Below are 20,439 nucleotides of genomic sequence, written 5' to 3'. Positions count from 1 at the left end.
GGTGAGTGCCCGGAGGTGTAGGGAAAGGTATGAAAAAGCAACAGCTCCCCAGGGAAACCAAAATCATAAGTTTTAATTCTGGCCCTCTCAAAAATAACCTAGAAAGCATCTATTTTCAATAGTGGTGACTCCCTTACATGGGGTTCTTTGGGGGGAATGTTTCAAAAGAGGAACTTTTTTAAAGCTGAGCTGTATTTCCTCTATGTCCTGGCCTCACAATCTTTTTTTTTTTTTTGAGCCAGTCCTAATCCTGGATCTGCACACATTCTCTATTTCTTCTTCTTTTCTTTTACTGAAATTCCATAGACAGTAATTAAGGAACTGGAGGCCAGCAAGAGGTCATTGAGCCTTCGGCAGTGAAAACAGGGATTGTTTGCCATCTACAACACTCCCTTTTTTCCTTGTGGTGAATAGAAGATTTGCTTAGAGCTGATGACTTATGCCTTTCTTGCAAGTTATGCAGTTAGCAAGTAACTGGGGAATCAGTCAGGGAACAGAAAGAAGCTAATTGAACCCGGGATCTTTTTTTTTCTACCCCCCCCCCTTTTTTTTTTCTTTCTTCATCTTAAACTGTGACACTGGAGCCTATTTGATAATGTAATTTTTGAGAGAGGCAGGTTCACCTAGTGCCTAATCTTCTATTTGAGACTGTGGACCTGACAGAACAGAAATTAAGAAATCCTTGGATTTGGGGAGGGGGGTGGGAGGGAGCGGGGAGACTTCCAGATCTGTGCCTCAGGCCTACTAAATGCCTAAGCCGGTAAGTCGTTAATTATGTAGCATGAAATGAAAAGATATGCGTCTTATCTCTGTGAGAGAAAAAGCTTCCTGATTGCTTTTCCTCAGACCACTCTTTCCTTTGTCTCTTCTCCTTTATTCTATTATTTTCTGGGAATTGCTACTTGTATCCAGTTTCCTCCATTCCTCACCTTCTTTTCCTAGTACATTTATGTGTAACTGATTTGGGGGTGGTGTTTTTGTTGTTGGTTAGTTAACTGTGAGGATTATTTTGAATAAAGGGAAAGAGTGTATATGAAAACTTTAGCCAAGTGGGAAATGCTTCTTAACTTTGAAGGCACTGAAAGATTAGAGTTGTCCATTGCTTTTGATTAAAATTGTAAATTAATTTCGTTTCTTAGAACTTCCTTTTGTCTTTTTAGCCCTAGCATACAGGCTGGCATATAGGAGGCACTTAATAAATGCTAGTTAATTGATTGCTTATATTAAAATGTATCCAAGTGTTTGAAATATGTATCTGATTTGCAGTATTTCCTCTTTTCAAAAAATTGCTGTTGAAAGTAAAATGTCAGGTTTCAAAGTCATTTCCTGGGTGTTTAGTTCAGTAGTTTTTTTCTCTCTTTCTTCTTTCATTCCTTCCTTCCTTTCTCTCTTTCTTTCTCTTTCTCTCTTTCCTTCTTTCTCTCTTTCTCTTTCCTTCTTTCCTTTCTCACTCTTTCCTTCCTTCCTTCCTTCCTTCCTTCCTTCCTTCCTTCCTTCCTTCCTTCCTTCCTTCCTTCCTCCCAGCAATTTAATAAAATTCCTGGATCTCTTCTCAGAACATTATTACAGGCATAAAATTTAACACATAGAATTACAGAGGAAATGACTTATATTGAAAGAATCAATTATCTTGTGATCAAAATATTTTTACAAACAAATTCACAGAGCCCAAGAATCCTGTTTTCAGTATTTTGTAGTGTTTTTTTTTCCTTCCTAGACCTAGAGATTAAGTGAATTTGACCTATATAGTGTAAGTGGCACTTCTTTTCCTCGGAAGAAAGATAGCAAGCTCAGAAGTTACATTTCAGCTCAGGATATCCTTGTGGCTCCCATCTTCTATGGTGGTTCTCCGGGGGAGCAGGAGTTGCTACTTCTAGGGTCATTTCCACATCTGCTATAGAGCATTCTGTATATACATGAACAGAGCTGTTGTGCCCGTAGTTTTGGAGAAGGCACTTTCTGTGGCATAGTGGTTGCAGGAATCATTTAGCATCACTTGGAGTGAAGGCACTATTACCAAGCCGGCAGCAACAGGCCAGAGTTGAGCAGTTAGCGGGATGGGACCACTTTTAGTTTACTCTGTCCTCCCAACCTCAGCTTTACAGATGCTGTTAATTTGGTTCCTGTTTCCCTGTAGTCCTTTATGTGGTTGTGTAATAAAAAGTTCTCCAAGCTGGCTCAATGTCTTTGCTATTAGAACATTGCAGATGTGTCAAGGATGCACTTGTTCCAAATGAAGCTGAGAAGGAAGGAGGCCCCGCCCTCCTCTGCCTGCCAAATCGGCCCCTTAGGTTCCTCATTCAACGCCCTGGCCCCTTGAATGGCGTGCTATCTCTTTAAAGCAACTAGTTTTGTGTATTGGCTTGGTCAATTTGTTATGGTTTAAAACTGTGGAGCCAGCTGTCTGCAATCTGATGTAATGTTGCCATGGAAACTAGAAATGAAACACTTAAGCATTCACCACAGAATTACTACATATAGCATTAGCCAAAATAATTAAAAGTTGAGCCATATGGGCTTTCTGGTGGAAAAATCTGCAGCAGCAAAGCTGGAAAGGAGTTATGCTTCTATTTACAGTGCTGTAAATCCATTTTTTCTCATCACTTAGCATGGGCAAGTTGCTCTTTGAGGAGACAAGAAGTAGAGGCTGATGCTAAACTTTTCACAGTTAAGGAATAATGGAACAATGGCAAAATACATGGTAATTTAGTAACCTCTGTCAAGTTGTTACAGAATATGCCTTGACCTCTAACAGTTAAGTTTCAGTATTGGAATTGACATGTGCATAGGTATGTATTATGTACATATATGTGTGTACATATTTGCATATAGCTATTTAAGCGTTGGGTTTTTTTCCAACTCTTGTGTAACTTTTCCAACAGGAAGCCATTCTTTACCCTTTGTAGATTGTCTTTTATTCCCAAAAAAGTTACTTTGCACTGGAAGTTTTCAGTGGCTCTTTTCTATACATACATTTTTTTTTCCTGTCTGTGGTCATGTATTTCCCAAATTAGGAGACACAATGGGAAATAAGCACTCTTTTGAGAATAGATGTAAGTCTTCTTGGCAAATGCCCATTTTGAAGCAATTAAGGTAGCTAGGTGGTGCAGTGGATAGAGCGCCAGACCTGGAGTCAGGAAGACTCATCTTCCTGAGTTCAAATTTGAACTCAGACACTTACTGTGTAACCATGAGGAAATGACTTAACCTGTTTGCCTTAGTTTCCTCATCTGTAAAAATGAGTTGGAGGAAGAAATGGCAAATCACTCTATTAAACCCCAAATGGGGTCACAAAGAGTTGGACATGACTGAAAAATGATTGAAAACATGGATTTTTAGGGGTGTATATTTATCTCTTCAATGGCAAAGATCACCTCTCATCTTAACTTGGACAGAGATCTGGTCTTAGCTATCTTTGTATGCACTTCAGTGCTAGGTGGAGGACTTTTGCATGCAGTAGGAATTTAATAAATGCTTATACTGCTGGGGAAATCACTTTCTTTTCTCCCTTTGTTTTTTTTCTTCCCCCCCCCCCCACTTCTTTCTTTCTTCCTGTCTTTCTGCAAAGGCAACTTCTAAAATTGTTTTTTATCAAGCGTTCATTCTCTAAGACCAACTTTTTTTCATTGAGGAGGAAGTGAGAAGTCATCACCTTCCCAGTAAAGAGCATCCCTTGGATTTAGTTTGGAGCCAAAGTGACTTGTAAGCTGTCAAGAGAGACCTTTCCAGAAATAAGCCTCTCCCTCTCCCCCCACCCCCAATGACTTTGCTTTCATTTAACATTTTTAATCTCTTGGCTAGCAGGATAGCTGCTCCATAATGAGCATTTCCAGCTGTATCTATCTTGTCTAGTTTCCAACAGAAAGTTCTTGACTGCCTTGAGTTGAGACTTGGTATGCTATACACCTCCAGAACCTTCTTCCTCTAAGAAAGTAAAAATAGCATTGGTTCAAAGTCCTAAAGAGCTCAAGTTTCTCAAAAATAGATGGAGCATGTGAAAGCAATTAACAAGTACCTGGAATATATTATTTTCCAACAAAATGAAGCTGGGCGTAGGAAACTAGGCCCTCAGAACAGCCATTGCCATTCAATCTGTTGTCATGGTTTAACTATATTTGATTTCTCCTCTGGAGGCTTTGCAGCGATGGCATACCATTCTAGCAGATGCTTTGTATCGAGAACCAAAGATTGTTTCTGTAACTTTCTACATCCTATTGCTTTTTGCCTTTGTTGCTTCACCTTCCAAAAACCTAGATCACATCAGTAAGCATCTTGAATTATCAGTGACTGTCCTGATTTGAAACAAACTACTAACAATTCTTTGAATAGATTTGGCAAATCTAGTTCACATGCTTATCTCACACTTCCTTCTCTGTTTCCAGAATTTGGGGTTTATAATTCTGAGCCTTTCTGCGTTAGAAAAGCTTAACTTTTGTTTTTTGTTTTTTTTGGAGGGGGAAAGGCAGGGCAATTGGGAGTTAAGTGACTTGCCCAAGGTCACACAGCTAGTAAGTGTGTCAAGTGTCTGAGGCCTGATTTGAACTCAGGTCCTCCTGTCTCCAGGGCTAGTGTTCTACTCACTGCACTACCTAGCTGCCCCTAACTTTTGTTTTACATTAAGGAAACAGAGTGCCTGAAAAGTTCATATGTTGTTAAGTCATTTTTCAAGTCCTGTCCAACTCTTTGTGACCCCACTTGAGGTTTTCTTGGCAAAGATACTTGAGTGGTTTGCCATTTCCTTCTGCAGCTCATTTGACAGATGAAAAAATTGAGGCACACAGGATTAAGTGACTTGCCCAGGGTCATACAGCTAGTAAGTGTGTGAGGCCAGATTTGAGATCAGGAAGATGCTAAATCTAGCTGACTCCAGGTCTGGCACTCTATCCACTGGGCCACCTACTTGCCCCAATTGCTTCAAAATAGGCATTTGCCAGAAGGACTTATCATATAAGATAGAGGCAACTGGAGATTTTTAAGGGACTGATTAATCAGACTATAGGTTAATAATCTCTCCTCCTCTAGTTAGCTACTTTTTGGCCATTTCACTACCCATTGGCAAATTCAGCCAGCATGAGTAAAGGAAATAAAATATGAAATCAAACTAGTCAGTGTTGCTGCTTGCTAGAAATTTTAAAGAAGCTGAACCTACTGGCTACAATAAGGGTATTATAATTCAATCTCAGTCATGAGATTGGTAGTAATCCAAAATGCACCCATTTCTCTGATACAGAAATTGAGGCCAAAATAACCACCAAACACCCAGACCAGTGGTTTGTTCATAGTTGGAATGTTCTCAATAAATATGATGATTGATTAATTGTCAAAAGGGATTTATTCCTGGTCATGCAGGATGTCAGTGATGGTATAATACACTACCCTTCCTTTCCGGAAGTTTCGTTCTTCTTCTCCCAGACCATCCTTTGCCAATTGCTGCTTGTCTTTGTGGTTGTTAGCCTTGTGATTAGTAATTGATAGGATTGTTGTGTAGTTTTGCACATGCCTACTTAGACTGTGCTTTTAAACGTCTTTTCATTAAAGAGTAGAAAGAGTTGCAAGGAAGTGGAATCAAGATGCCAGCTTCAGGCGGATGTGCAGGATTAGGTGGGCTGGAGCCCAGGCAAAGCCAGTGAGGTATCCTGTACTTGCGTGCCTTGGTCCAGCTGTGCTCTGCCTTTGCTCCCTTGGAATGCACTCGTGCACCGGGGCCAGTCCTTTGCTGTCATTTTAAGGGAAACTCCTTTCTTTTTTCCTAAGCTTTCTGAGCAGATAGAACAGAGGAAATAACATATTGAATGTGGGAGCTGGCTCGAAAATGAAGCCCTCGGCCCGTTCACAAGGAAAGGATTGTTTTAGCTTGTGTCACTGCTGCTGGAGAGTGAATTTTTTTTGTCTCTGTAATGTTTGATACTTGAGGGAAAACAGCTGGGACTGAGCATACTTGATCCGATGCGAAACGAAATGGGATGCTGGGGAATATGGACTGTACTGTATAGCTGGAAAAGGTCAGAATTTTCCCTTGGTCATTGTCAGAGGAATGCTGGGTCTGTCCTCATGCTAGCCTTCAGAAAGGGGCTGGAGAGGGACGAGGACTGGCTGCAATGTGGCAGGGTGTTGTTACTCACAGATGGGATACGAGAGCTTTCGCATCTCTTCCTCCTTCCTGCCCGGCTGGTTTTGATTTTCTGGGAGGACTGGAAAAAGTCAACAGATTTTCAGTTGGGGAGAAGTAGTTGGTGACCACGTTCAGCAGCTAGTTCTGACGGGCCAGACAGATGAGTGCCTGACCCAAACCACAGCAGCATAACTGGAATTACAAGAAGAGCCCTGGAGAGGAGAGTCCTGCCTGAGTTACACTAAAAGCGGACATGAAAGTAGTTGAGATCAAATACATGAAACTCAATCCGAGGTCAAGAATGTGTATCTGGGGGCATAGGACCTGATTTTACGCTGACCTAGTCGTTAAAATGGTAGGTGCAGCTTTGTGAAGCCAGTCAACATTCTGTTGTTGTTTTTTTAAAAGAAGCCTTTTACTTGGTACCACAGATTCCATCACTGAATCGCCTAAATTCAGATGGGTGGTGAGGTGGGGATAAACTAGGATTAAGCCATGAAGCAATTATTTGATTAACTTTTCCTTTGTTTCTTTGCCAGTCAAGAGAACAATCGGATGATGAAACAGAGGAGTCGGTGAAGTTTAAGAGGTTACACAAGCTGGTAAATTCTACTCGAAGAGTCAGAAAGAAACTCATTAGGGTGGAAGAAATGAAAAAACCCAGCACTGAAGGTAAAAAGCAAACTTCACCATAGTTCTTCCAAAATAAATCAGATTTTCAATTTAAAGTGTTGCTTTCAAGAAGGAATCATATTTTGAGATCTGAGTAAGAGCTAATGGAAAGGAGTGTGTCTATAAGTTACTAAGCCAGTGTTCTAAAAATAGTCCAGTAAGGCATCCTGTATAATCAAGAAATGTTTAGGGTACCCGTATAGTTTGATAGTGACAAAAGGGGGCATGGTCACTATATACCGATTCCTTTATAGTCCCCATTTTTAAGAGCTGTCGTCAAGTTTGGCACTGCTGTCTTTTTTTTTTTTCCATCTGCCTCATACTTTCTTACTATTGCTCTTACATAACATACTGAGTGTCAAAACTGAGTAAATTACACCATAAAGAAAAAAGAATGGGCCATGACTCCTGCCCAGTGAACTCAGATCTTAGTTTGACAGACGTATCTTGAGCACTAATTTTAGCTGGCAATATAATTGGAGTATCTTCAGCGCCCCTTCAGATTTCCCCTGTGTTGATTTGTGGGTTTCACTTTCTTTCTTTTTTCCTTTTTTTTTTTTTTTTTGCAAGCCCAGTAAACAAATTCGGGCTTAAGTTAAGTGGGTTTTTTTCTTTAACGGCATCAGATTCTAATGGGCCCTTAAAGGGATCCTTTTGTCCCACTGAGTCATTAGGCTAAAAAATTAGTAGCTAGGGAGATGTCAGCTTCTGCCATTGTAACAAGTACAGTTTAAAGCTTGATTATGGCAGCTTCAGCACTGACCTTATGACTCTTTGTGTTGATGGTGTGCATTTATAGGTCTTGTGACCTTGTGAGACTCTTTTATAAAACTGATGTCATATAAAAATAAAGTTTCTTGTTTGGAGCGGTTACTGTAAATAAGGAGATTGCTTACTCAGGTTATTCAGTTTGAGGGCCTCACTTGTTAAAATGTAATGTGCTACTTAAGTTTTTGGTTGGTGAGGATGCAAACTTGGGACCAGTCGATTGTTTTCCTTGTCTTTACGAGGCTTTTCATTGCACAAACTGAAGCTGAAGTAGAGGAGAGAAAGGAATTTCCACTTATTGGATAGGATGAGGGCTTCCTGTTGATTGTTTTGGTTCAAATTCCCCAGAGACATTTTGAAAGGGAAAGAAGGGAGAGGCAGAAAGAGAGGAGGAATGTGGGAGGAAGTGCATGGGGGAGAGAGAGACAGAGACTGAGAGAAAGAGATTTGTTTTATGGACAGGTTCAGAAGTATAGAGCTCTTTTTAAAAATCTGATTTTGTTTTAATTTTTGTTTTCATACCTTTTGCTTCAGACCCAGTGTAGATTTCAACTAGCGAGACAGGCCTAGGTGTCAGCTATGTGTTCTCGCTATACTCCTATCTACCTGCACTATGGCAGGTATTATTCTGATAGCCAGGTGGAACTATTTGTGTTATGGCACAGCAGACATTTCTCAGCATCAGTCTTCTGTTATGTTACAGGCTTTTTTTGTTGTTTTTTTTTAATATAGTGTTGTGCATAAATTAAGTGGGGTAAATAGAATGTTTCTTAAAGGCAAAATAGGGAGAAGAGAAAAAAAATTACATATGAAGAGATAGAATTTAGTTTTAGAGGCAAATGATGAACATGCTCCTTCCCCTGTTCCTCATTGGCCTGAAAATTGCTTTAGATTTCTTCAAATGCAATAACTATTGTTAATGGGAGCCCAGAGCTGCCTTTCCAATCCATATTGTGACAGGGGGCCATGGTGTCACATTGCATTAATGAGGAGAGATCCCAGGTATGCTTCAAAAGAGCCTTGTTGCAACAGTGGCATCACAGAGGAGTCTCAGCCTGGGTCAAGAGCCATGTAGCCAAGGAAGAGAAAGGGATAGGAGCAATCTGAGGAATGATGGGAATGGCTCCGACAGCAGGTCTCGAATTCTACCTTTGTATCATAGAGGCAAATACAAGGGTTCCTGGAAACTTAAAAAGAGTTCTTTCAATGCCTGATTTACCAAAACAATAAGGAATCCTAATGCTTGTATGGATTATAGCAAGATGACCATCCATTTGCTTTGGTATATGTATAGGGTTCAGAATCAGCTTAAATCCAGAACTCTGGATTTAAGGTCATGGGTTCATAGACTTACAAATGGTGGGGACTTTAGAAGTTACCCCCAACCAGTCCTCTCATTTTATAGCCCCTGACGGATTAAGTCACTTGCTCAGTATCCCCCATGTAATAAGTGGTTGAACAGAGCTTGAAACTTAGGTCTTCTGGCTCCAAAACCATTACTCTAACAATAGATGGTGATAGATATGCCATGCTAGGGTCAGGAAGAGCTGGACTCAAGTTTTGCCTCTGACATTTACTAGCTGTGTGACTACAGACAAATCACTTAAATTGCCTGAGCTTCAGAGCTATCAGAGAGAGATCTCTGAGATTTATCTACTTAGTCATGGACAGGTTGTGATCCGAGTTGGCAGAGAGAGTTCCTACACCCAAGAAATCACAGATCCTTGAAATGTGGCTGAATATCTGAGTGTCTGGGGCAAAAGTAAGGGAAGTAGGGTTTGAGTGCTTTGAATTACCTCTGATTTCTAGGACTCTGGAGGTGGCATTTATAGTTGGTCCCCAGAAGTTTCTGAGTTACACATGATATTATGAAACTGGTAGCCTCCTATTTCTGTTGTTTTTATGTTTTTCTGCTGTCACCCTTGCTTCCAGGTACTGGGTATCTTGATGGTGGCCACAGCATAAAATAGTAAAGCATAATAAAAATGTCAGCTGCTATTATCATTGTAGCTATTATTAATAAGCCTGCCTCTCTAGCTCAGTGCCCCATGTTTCAAAAGTGACTCTTTTTTTCTCTCCATATAAGAACTCCTCTTTTCCTAGTGTTTTGACCTCTTCTAAGTATTTTTTATATTTCTTTTTTATTATTAATATATCCACCCAATTAAAATCAGATAGGAGCTACATTTTAATCTGGTTCTGCCTAAACTCACAAGTGTTGTGGGCCAATTAGTCTTATAAGAAGGTAAGCTGATGAGTTAGTTTTCATTGTGGTGTTGAAGATTGTTTCTGATTAATATGTTACCCCTTTGAAGTATATTTGTATTTTAAAAGAACAAGACTTGGATAGGTAATAACAAAGATGCCCGAGTTTCCTGAGGGTAAAATTTCCAGCAAGAGGTCATCTTGGAGCATAGCACCTTTATGTCAAGAGCGCCGTTATGGCTATATCTGGCTATGGTTGCCAGATTTCAGTTGAATTGACTTCCAGATTATGAATTTCTGAACGTAAAAGTCATGCATGACATATACATATGCATGCCACCTGATTTCATAATCAAATACAAGACAGCATTTGATGAGGCAATCCTACGGTTAGATAGGAGACATCTCTCCCAGACCTGGCTGCTCCATATCCCTTGGACCGTTTTAGACTAAGTTAAGTCCCTACCCATTCACCTTTCTATAACTGGCACTTCTTTTATCCTATTTCTGTCCCTAAGGTTCCAGCTGTGTCTCTTCACAGCTGGCTGAAATCCATGGTTCCCCAGACTAGTGGCTCCATCTCCCTAAAAAGAATTTTGGCTGCATCCATGAGCACCAACATCTCATTCATTCCTTCAATATTCATTTACTGAAGGAATCAATGAATCAGCATTGATTAAGTGCCTACTGTATATGTCAGGCACTCAGGTATAGAAACACAAAAGGGAAACCATGCCTGTCCTCAAAGAGTTTACATTCTAGTCAAGTCAACAAGCATTTATTAAGCATTTACTATGTGCCAGACACTATGTTAAGTCCTGAGGATACAAATACAAGCAAAAAGACAGTCCCTGCCCTCAAAAAACTTACATTCTAATGGGGGAAGACAACTTATAAAAAGAGCTAAAAAGCAAGGTCGGGGTTAGGGGGAAGTTGGAAAAGGAATGGTGGTAAAGTCCAGAGAATCAGGAGCAGAATAAAGAGAGGAGTGAAGGATAATTGGCCTGGGGAATTCCTCAAAATAGAGCTTCTGGGAGGAACTCACCAGTGGAAGGAGGGAGCCATAGGAGTGGAGGGAACTTCCAGGATAGGAAGGCAGCCAGTGAATGATGGAGCAATCCAGAGACTCAGGAGTGGAGTTGAGGGATACAACACATGTAGTAGATTAGGGTTCAGAGAAATTTTGGCTGGGGGAGTCATATGAATTGAGTAGAGCCTTATAAATGTATTCAGTTGTCAAACCATTTCCTGTAATACTGGTAAGGTTGGTTTGATTCTTGCTCCTAGAGCAAGACGAAGAGATAGAAATTGTTGGGGGCTGCCCAGGGACGGGGAGGAGCAGATAAAAGGTTATTTGTATGTCCATGCAGATAGCAAAATGCTTCCATGTGGTAGCCTGTGTTTTTTGTTTTTGTTTTTCTGGATGACTGTATGGGAGTTAAAGCATAGTCTAGGGCCAACAAAATATAATGAGTTTTCAAAACTCTTTCACACTCACCATTCGGGATAGTTCATCTTGAGAGCTAAGTGCCAAAACTGAATGGATTAACTTCTTGTGGGTAGGGGTGATCTCCAAAGATACAGTCAGGGTCTGAGGGTAGTACTCACTATGTATCAGGCATTGCACTAAACACTTGTTTTCAAAGACAAAATTGAAGTTGTCCCTTCCTTTATTTTGGGACTGGCAGGGGGATAAAATGTGCAATTATATATATGAATATGAACAAACACATTTAATATTGTATACTCAGAGTAAACACAAGCTTTTTAGGGGAGAACCAGGGTAGGCCTTGTGTAAGAAGTGGTGTTGAAACTGAACTTGAAGGATTCTAAGAGACTGGCAATGGGAACAGACTGTACAAAAAAGCATGGAGACAAGAGATGTCCCTTGCCAGGGAGCAGCAGATTGGCCACTTTGGCTTGAACTAGAGTGCTTAAAGACTAATAGATAAATACCTATCATAAGTTAAGACTGGGGGGCCCTACCAGTTTCAGCAACCAGGTAGCCAGAAGAGCAAATGCAAAGTGTCTTGTTATCTTTCCTGGTTTGGAAGATTTGGAAACCTAATCATAAACTCTGTAGTTTGGTGTTCTCATGGTACCAGGAAGCTGTACTAGGATCCATATCGTTGGAATCGTTTGGTTAATAGCTCTGGGAAGAGGGCTCCCGTTACACTAAGAAGCTACAAAATTGAGGCCTGTATTCCGTTGGTTAAAGGGACCCTGAGGTTTGTGGAAAACCAAAGTTGCCCAAAATCAATCCCATGAGCCCAATTATTCTAGTAAATGGAACTGAGCTCTAGGTTAGAAAGAATTTGTGACTTCATGTGTGCATACTTGTTAATCTCTTTTTTTTCTTCTTTAATTCATTATAAGACAGCTCTTCGGTTGCTTGCTGTGGTGACATTTTCTCTTATACCATAGTCCTAGGCTAAAATTGTAGCATATAAAAATTACAAAAAGGCTTTTAACAATGAAAGGCTTTGTTATGATTTTGGTCACTCATCTCCAATGAAAGCTTCTCCCTTTCAGCTCCCACGTCTAGTTTCTCACCAATGCTCTTGTCCCAGCTGTTATATTTAGTGCCATCCCTCTGTTCCAAGAAGCTTTTTACTTTTTTCCTCTTTAAAATTTCAGCTGGTGGAAAGCTGTGGTGTTAGAAAATTTCCTTCGCGTAATTAGAGGGACACAGCCAGGCTCGGTACACCCACAATTTGACCTACTTCTTTTCTTACATCTGTTCACATAAGACATACAGGAAAGGACGCAAGTGAACCCACACCCCCATCCCTGCAAGCCAGCAAGTCCAGACCTTTCCATGGGTTCTGTGGGGCTTAACTAGATACCTGGCACCAGGGAACACTTAGGGCAGTGATACACATTGGAATCCTGGAAATCTGATAGAATGCTGGATGTGTCTGCTTGCATGTCAGTGCCCTGTATGCTCTCCTGACTTAGTGACTTTGCTGGTATTGATGGGAACATTTGGCCAAGGTCACTGGGTATACTGGGTACTGTGTGTTTTGCTGGTTAACTACAGATCGTTCATTAACTGCATTTGCAAAATATAACCCTTTAAGGTTCTACCCACCAAATTCCCCCCTACCTGGGGATCTAGCTGCTCAGACCTCAAGTTCACTAATAAAAATTCAGCATAGGCCACCTGGCATTCATCAACCACCCTACAGTAGCCAACTGGAATGAGCATAGAATGGAGCAAAGGATAGTTTAGGAAGAGGATTGATTCTAAGTGCAGCCTTCTGAAGCCCAAGCTTTAAAACAGTGAGGGAGGAAAATTATCTTTAAATGCTAAGCAATAAGTTGATAACAGCTAGTCTTGTCAATTATAAATGACAATTTTAAATTGAGTTGTTACTTTTAGTTCTATAGAGAGGATCAGATTTAAAATATTTATAGGGGCAAAGTATGATCAAACAAAGCTTTGTGTACATCCATGCATTCAGTTACATAGTAAGGTAATGTTCTTTGCTTTCAATGTATATTGGGGCGTAGAGTGAGTGTAAGAGGCACAAAGGGTCGGAGTGCAAGAGAGGGAATTTGGTACAGGAGCTTAGCTAGCTATGCACAATACAGTTTGTCGAAGAGCCAGTAGTCAAGCAAAAAGCATTTATTAAGTATTTACTGCATACCAGGCCCTGTGCTAACAGCTGGGGATACAAAGAAAGACAAAAATATTCTCTGCCCTCAAGGATCTTCCATTCTAATGGGAGATACAACACAAAAATAAGCAAAGTGATAATGAATCCAGAAGGTGTATTTGTAAGATGCATACTGTTTCATTCCCCCTCCAGGTGTGGAGGATCATCCCATTGCCAGCTCTCCAATCCTGGATGAAAGGTCAGCTCTCTACTCTGGAGTTCACAAGAAGCCATTCTACTTCGATGGCTCCATTGAGAAGCCACCAGAGGATGATTCGGACTCCTTTACCACCTCACCTTCATCCAGCAGCCTGGACACCTGGGGTGCAGGCCGAAAGCTGGTTAAAACCTTTAGCAAAGGAGATGGCCGCGGCCTGATAAAGCCTCCTAAAAAGATGGGGACATTTTTCTCTTATCCAGAGGAAGAGAAGACCCAGAAGGTCTGCCGCTCCCTCACAGAGGGGGAGATGAAGAAAGGTCTTGGTTCCTTAAGTCACGGGGTAAGTACCGAAAGCGTTTGCTTTTATGACAGCAATCGACATAAGCATCACCTTCTGGTGTCCCTAGAGGAGGTCCAGAGTGTCAGGAAGCAGATCCGGCTAAAGAAAATGGATACTAATTATTCCTGTTCCCGAGCTTTTCTCTGCCAGCGCCCCTCTAGAAAGGGCCTAAGTGCAACCACTTGCGACCTGCAGCTGCTCCGGCAGAAACCCAAAGGGGGAGGCGGCTGCAGCTTCCCCAGTAGAAGGCTGCGGGGGCGCACCTCAGTCAGCGAGTTCAATATCACCTATGTGGTAGAGCGGAGCCTGTATAGCCACCTCAACCTGACCCAGCTGGTGCGGCCTGTCACGGACAGGACCCTAAGCAAAGCCGACAAGCAGGACCTGAGGCGGTGCTTGCTCGAGGAGGAAGAAGAGGCACACAGGAAGTGGGCCGCCACGGTGGACCGCTGTACTAAACGGGTTCTCTTGAGAATCCACCAGAAGTCTGTGAGTCAAAGGAGCTGGTCGTTAAGATGGCCTTGTAATTCCTTTGAGGTTGCAGTGAAGTACTCTGGAATCTCCTCCATCTGTTTTCTCTTCCTTCCTTCCTTCTCTCTTTCACTCCTTCATATCTGGGTCCATTCTACCATCCCCTCAGAACAGCCACCTGCCCTTTCATTTAGTAATAGTTTTCTCCTTTGAGTTGTTGTGTTGTCTCCTTGACACCTGAGGTGGTCAGGTTTTTAGATTAAAGCTAAATATAGACATAGCGATCCAGGGAGGAAATTCCAGTCACCATGGGACTCATTTGCACTTTTGATTCTTTCTCAGTAGCTGTTTTTGCTTTGAAACTTGATATCTTTAGCTCTTATTAGAGAACTATTCTTCACCCCCACCCCAAAAAGATGTATCATAAAAAAATTGAGACTTTAAAATTTATTTAAAATTTATTTTTTAAAAAGATGCTTGAGACTCAAGGATCAGTGCTCAGAGGAAATGAGCACTGGGAAAGATTTCACTTAAAAAGAACATTGTAAAAATATGGATATTTTAAGGAGAAGGAAAAAAACCTTAAATATAAAAGCAAAATAAAAATTATCAGGCCCCATTTAGTTCACTTAGATCTCTTAAAGGTTCTCATAAAAGAAAAATAAATTTAATTAGAAATCTCTGTCTTCATACAGGCTTGGAAATCTTGTGAGGATGAGAAAAAACATGAATTTGAAGGTGCTAGATTACGTAGTACTGGATTTCGTGTTCTCCAGCATCTCTGGAGAGATCATTTAGGCCAAACTCTTTAAAATACTGAGGCGTGATTTATGCAAGGTAGCAAAGGGAAGAACCTAGAATTTGAACCCAGCTCAACTGCCTCCAAATTCAGTGCCCTTTCATCTGTACCATAGTCACTTATTTCAGAGAACTACACAATTAAGTTGGTGTGTGTATGTGACTTAATTCATATAGAGATCTCCCATTTAGGAAACTCTACCTTACCTACTCTACCAGGTCTTAGAGACCTGGAGTCTTAGAGATTGGGACCACTGAGAAGCCAAGTGACTTGACCAGGGTCACATAGCCATTATGTGTCAAAGTTGACACAGTTTGTGTGACTCAGAGATTGGCTCTCTATTTACTAGGTCATCCTACCTCTGATTATGTTGACTTTTACATTCATTTTTAGTATTCCTGTCCTGGCTCTCCTATGACAATTGACTTGTAACTCTGGACTTCTGTTTCCTCATACAGTCCTCATCTATAAAACTGGGAATTTAGAGCTTTAATATTCCTAAAAGTTCAAAGATTCTGTGACTTTCTACACCATTCATTTACTCATCTATCCCCGTTATATGGTCTTCCCTTATGCCACAAGTTACCTAGTGTTATATGACTTCCAATCCCAGCTAAAGTCTTTTCTTTTTATTTATAAAGTGCTTTCCCTTTATTGATTACTTCTAAACTATCCTGTCTATAGTTTATTAGTATGTTGTCCCCTCCATTAGACTCTGAGATCCTCAAGAGAGCAGGGACTGTCTTTTGCCTTCCTTTGTACCCCATAGCTTGCTTAACACAGTGCCAGGCACATTGTAAGTGCTTTTAAAAGAAATTTTTTATTGAATGAATAAATGACAAAGCACTATGCTAAACACTGGGATACTACTAGAAAATGAAGACCGTCCCTACTCTCAAAGAATTCACATTCTAATAGGGGGAGGGAAAAATAAATAAACAAACAAAAATAAATAGCTTAAGCAGTCACAGTTGGATTCTTTCTTTTCAATATGTCAGCACTCCTTGTAGATTTCCCATCAACCTTTTTTAAAGTGAAAAAATGATCTACATATAATCTGGTTCTTCTCCATTAACCGGTTAATCACCCTGTAGTATAAAAGAGCACTTAATGATGCAAACTAGCACCCAGAATGAATAGTTTGGAGCCATAGTGGCTCTGTTCTGTTATATTGTCATGATAAATGGTGTTATTCCTCAAGAAACTCTCCCTGGTGTTCATTCATATCAATTCATTGATTGAGTCTTCCCTGACACTGAACTGGACCTCCTAGAGGGTAGCCTGCAGTGGAAAGAACACTAGCTCTGGAGTCTGAGGACCTAGGTTCAAATCCTTCTTCTGTTGCTTAATACCACTCTGACCTTGGGCAAGCCACTTAACTTCTTAGGGACTCAATGAGAGGGTTGGGCTAGATTTCATGGGGAACTTATGGCCTTGAGGCCACAGGTTCTCTACCCCTGGACTAAATGGTCTCAAAGATTCTTTCCAGTTCTAGATCTGTGATTATCTATGAAAGCATCTTTTCAATGCTGGAATTTTTCATAAAATTGGTGTTATGAATTGTTTTGACTTTATATGCCAACAATATTGGTGTGAGGCTAAATAATTGCAGCTTATTTGCCTTTACACAGGGGTTGTGTGGCATGGTTCTGGATGATAATTTCATTGACAGATTAGTAATGGGAGTTAGGAAGAATGACATTTTGTGCATCTGCCCTTCCTCCCAGACTAAAGGACACCTCCACGTTGCTTAGTCAAAGAAATGCAAGTGAGCCCCTCTATTTTTTTTTTTTGAAGAGAAGTCACAAGTTCATATTCTTTGCAGCTTCCCTTAAGGAGTTCATAACACTCACCATTTCATGTACTTCTCATTTCTTGTCCCAAAGTACTGCAGCTCTCTATGATTTTTCAACCTTGAATTTCTTACCTTTTCCAAATGCTAGATTTGCTTATTGCAACCTCAAGGCAATGACAATGCCTTTGTTTTCAGTGAAAGTGGTCACCTGTCTTGCCTTTGATTTAATCATTTAATTTTGGTTTTGATGGTATAAACATGCATGAAATTTGAGAATCTTGTCAAGTTTTTTGTTTTTGTTTTTTTCCTCTTGGTGGTTGTTTTTTTGTACATAATAATAAAACATTTCAACTGCATGACCATTCCATGGAAAAACCCTCCTCACCCATGGATTTGAATGTTTTCAGAATTATAAAGAAAAGAGATTTAAGTGTTAGAAATTGTCAGCTAGGGCATTAGTTATTCATAAGGTCCAAGTATGATTCTGTCAGATAGTTTTTAAGAAAAGATTTAGCAGTTTCTTATTTTATCTATTCATCAAGGACTACTCTTAAAAACCTAGTATTTTATGGACCCAATATGAGATTTTTGTCAAAGATAATTTATTTTCATACCTTAGGCTGATATATTTCTGTAGAGACAAAGCTGACTCCAGGCTTCTTAGCTCATTAAGGGGTTAAGAACAGGAGAAATAAGATTGTATTTTATAGTCGAGAATCACCCCCATCCTCTAACTTGTGGTTTGAGTGTTAGGCCTAAACTCCTTTTACTAGCTCTCTGTATCTATCCAAATATATATTTGGACTGTGTCAGTGTATCCTTTGGTAGTCATTGGAAGATGGCAAAAGAAAAAAGGAATATTATAACTTCTACACTAACCAGGCCCATAAAAATTTAAATAAGCCTTTAATTTATTGCAGTCATCATGTTAACCCAGATTCTTTGGAAATTATTTCATTTGCATTAGAAATCACATACTGGGTCCTGGTATCTGCAGTAGCTTACTCTGGCTTAAAGCAAGATGTTGCAAAGCCATAAAGTGATGAGGCATCTGTAAGCCATCCTGTAACTAGGAAGCAGTAAGTCAGAGGAAAGCTCACCAGAGCTCAAGAAAATGTCTTTTCTATCATTAAGAAAGTCTTTTTGATAGCATAAGGAGATGGAGAAGAATTAATATTAAAGATTATCCGCGTTGGGTCCAGTCATGCAATGGTTTGCCTAATTGAGTTGGTGAATATCTTTTGCATACATGGTATCCTTCACTCACTTTGTAACGTAGATGTATCCCAGCCAACTTAGTTCTAAACTTAATTCTATTTCCCCAACCACTTGTTAAGAAATTAGAAAAAATTTGGCGGGGGTAGGGAGAGAATCTCTACATTGGTGAAGTTTAATTTTTTTGGCAAGGTAAAAGAAGAAAATGGTGGTAACCTCTGTGACATTGTATTATTAGGCATGAGAGTGTTTGTAGAAATATGTCAGCCTAAGGCGTGAAAGTAAAGTTATATTTGACAAAATCTCATATTTGGTCTGTAAAATACCAATTACCAATGCTCTTTTGTCACTCTGGCACCTCCATTCTACCACATTCCCCACATCTCACACTTCCCAAGGCCACAAGAATTTGTCATATTCCTTAGAGTCCAGTGACACCAGCCATGACTGAGGATCCCAGAATTTACTCCCCCAACTTATTTTCACTATTGAATAAAGATAGTGGAAGGAAGTACTATTTGCCAAAGGGTTGTGAGAGTGTTCTCAACATAGTCAACCTGAAGATATCATGTCCTCAAAACAAATTAATGTCCAATTCAATAAATTTTAAAATTCTATAATTTTAATTTACTTACAGTGAGCTATGTTGGTAAGGATCTTTATGTATTTCTGCAAACATTTTTTCTTCCAAATGCTATCATTGTCATAACTATTAAGAAAATGCTTTGAAAAAGTATCGAATACAAATCTATTTTTGAATTTTTTGATTCCTATGCCACCGCTCATTTTACTCACACTCAAGAATATTGTATTTTTTTTTCATTTTCCTGAACAGTTAGGTGTCTTTTCTTAGAAAAATAGCATGTAATACAAACCAGGGCTAGGAAATGTAAAATCACTCCTCTCTAGCCAGCTCACTGAAGTATCTTTCCCCCAAGAGGCGGTTCAAAAGTTTCCTCTTTTGCTCAATTTGAACAGCTGTACCAGGAAAGGTTGGACAAGATGATCTCACAGGTCACTTTCAGCTCTAAAGTTCTGTGGTTTTGATTTTGTACTTTAAAGACAACAGTGTTTTGTAAGTAGTTGAGCTTAAAGAAGCTGGTCCACAATAATACTTATCATTCAAAAAAAAATTTTGTGGAAGATGCGGCTTTTATTTATTGATGGGGTTGCTTCAACCCATTTGCTTTGGGGAGAGAAGTAATGCTATAACTAATTAAATTATAGTTACTACCTTATGACCTTGGGCAATTTAGTCAACCTTTTTAGGCCTTAGTATTTTCTTCTGTAAAACAGAGGGAGTTGGACTAGGTTTCTCTAGGGTCCCTTCCAGCACCACATCTACTATCCCATGATCTTCACATTAATAGGGCTTTTGGCTGGAGCATACAGCAGTGAGTAAGTGATCCTGTTATCCAAATTGGACCACTCTCAACATCACCTGTTTTTCCCTTCTGTTTGGTGTTTATGTCTCTAAAAAAATATAAATGTAATACGTTGAGGAAGACTAGAGCTCATGGTCTCTTAGAGTGACCCCCACAGCTCTCCCTAATGCCCCTGCCAGAGTTTCTGGATCCCATTGTAAATATTCATAAATTTTCCATTACTGCATTTGGCCAATCTGAGGGGGTAGTTCAGGGATGGATGTTGAAATCTGGTTGCCCAGAGACTGGAACTCTTACTACATGGAATAATTGGAGATTTTCTTCAAACCAGATGATTTTTAGCATATTAAGGAGATCCTGAACTTTAGAAACTCTGGGTCTGGGCAAGATTCCGTGTCCCGTGAAAAGGGCAAGATGAACTAGGTTTCTTCACCACATGAATCATGAGATTTCTCATCATTTCTCATTCCAGCTACCATCCCTGTAAAGCCATTTGTGATTCAGTGGTGTTCTGCAAATGGGAAATGCATTTACTGTGGGGTTTGTTCTGCCTTTCTGCCTGTGTTTAACCTGTATCCTACCCTGTCCTTTCCGCAGAGGACCTGCAGTTTCGGAGGATTTGACTTGACAAATCGTTCTCTGCACATTGGGAATAATACTTCTGACCCAATGGTGAGTGCAAGACAAGGGAAAACAAATGATTTGGTTTCAAGTGATATAGCTGCAGAGAAAGTTTCAGATTTAAAATCTCTAAGAATTTATACTGTATGGCTGTTGCTTTTTTTTTCCTTGCAAGGAGCCTAAATCTTTTTTTGAAAGAGGGCTCTATATCAGCAACCTTAATGCTTCCCACTGCAC

General features: G+C 40.1%; 1 protein-coding gene across 2 annotated transcripts in view; it reads left to right on the top strand.

The window, feature by feature from the left end:
• The window catches only part of SASH1 (SAM and SH3 domain containing 1), a 232,954-nt gene that overhangs the window by 176,167 nt on the left and 36,348 nt on the right, over nt 1-20,439 (top strand). The window contains exons 9-11 of one of the 2 annotated variants that reach the window (XM_036765879.1): nt 6,652-6,784; nt 13,570-13,916; nt 20,179-20,253. In XM_036765879.1, the coding sequence (XP_036621774.1) occupies nt 6,652-6,784; nt 13,570-13,916; nt 20,179-20,253 (555 nt within the window). Of the gene's footprint in view, nt 1-6,651; nt 6,785-13,569; nt 14,406-20,178; nt 20,254-20,439 lie in introns of both variants that reach the window. The other variant, XM_036765878.1, reaches the window with a different exon arrangement.

Source organism: Trichosurus vulpecula, chromosome 7, assembly GCF_011100635.1.
Source record: "Trichosurus vulpecula isolate mTriVul1 chromosome 7, mTriVul1.pri, whole genome shotgun sequence".
NCBI classification, from domain to species: domain Eukaryota; kingdom Metazoa; phylum Chordata; class Mammalia; order Diprotodontia; family Phalangeridae; genus Trichosurus; species Trichosurus vulpecula.
This window is presented reverse-complemented; position numbering and strand designations above follow the sequence as displayed.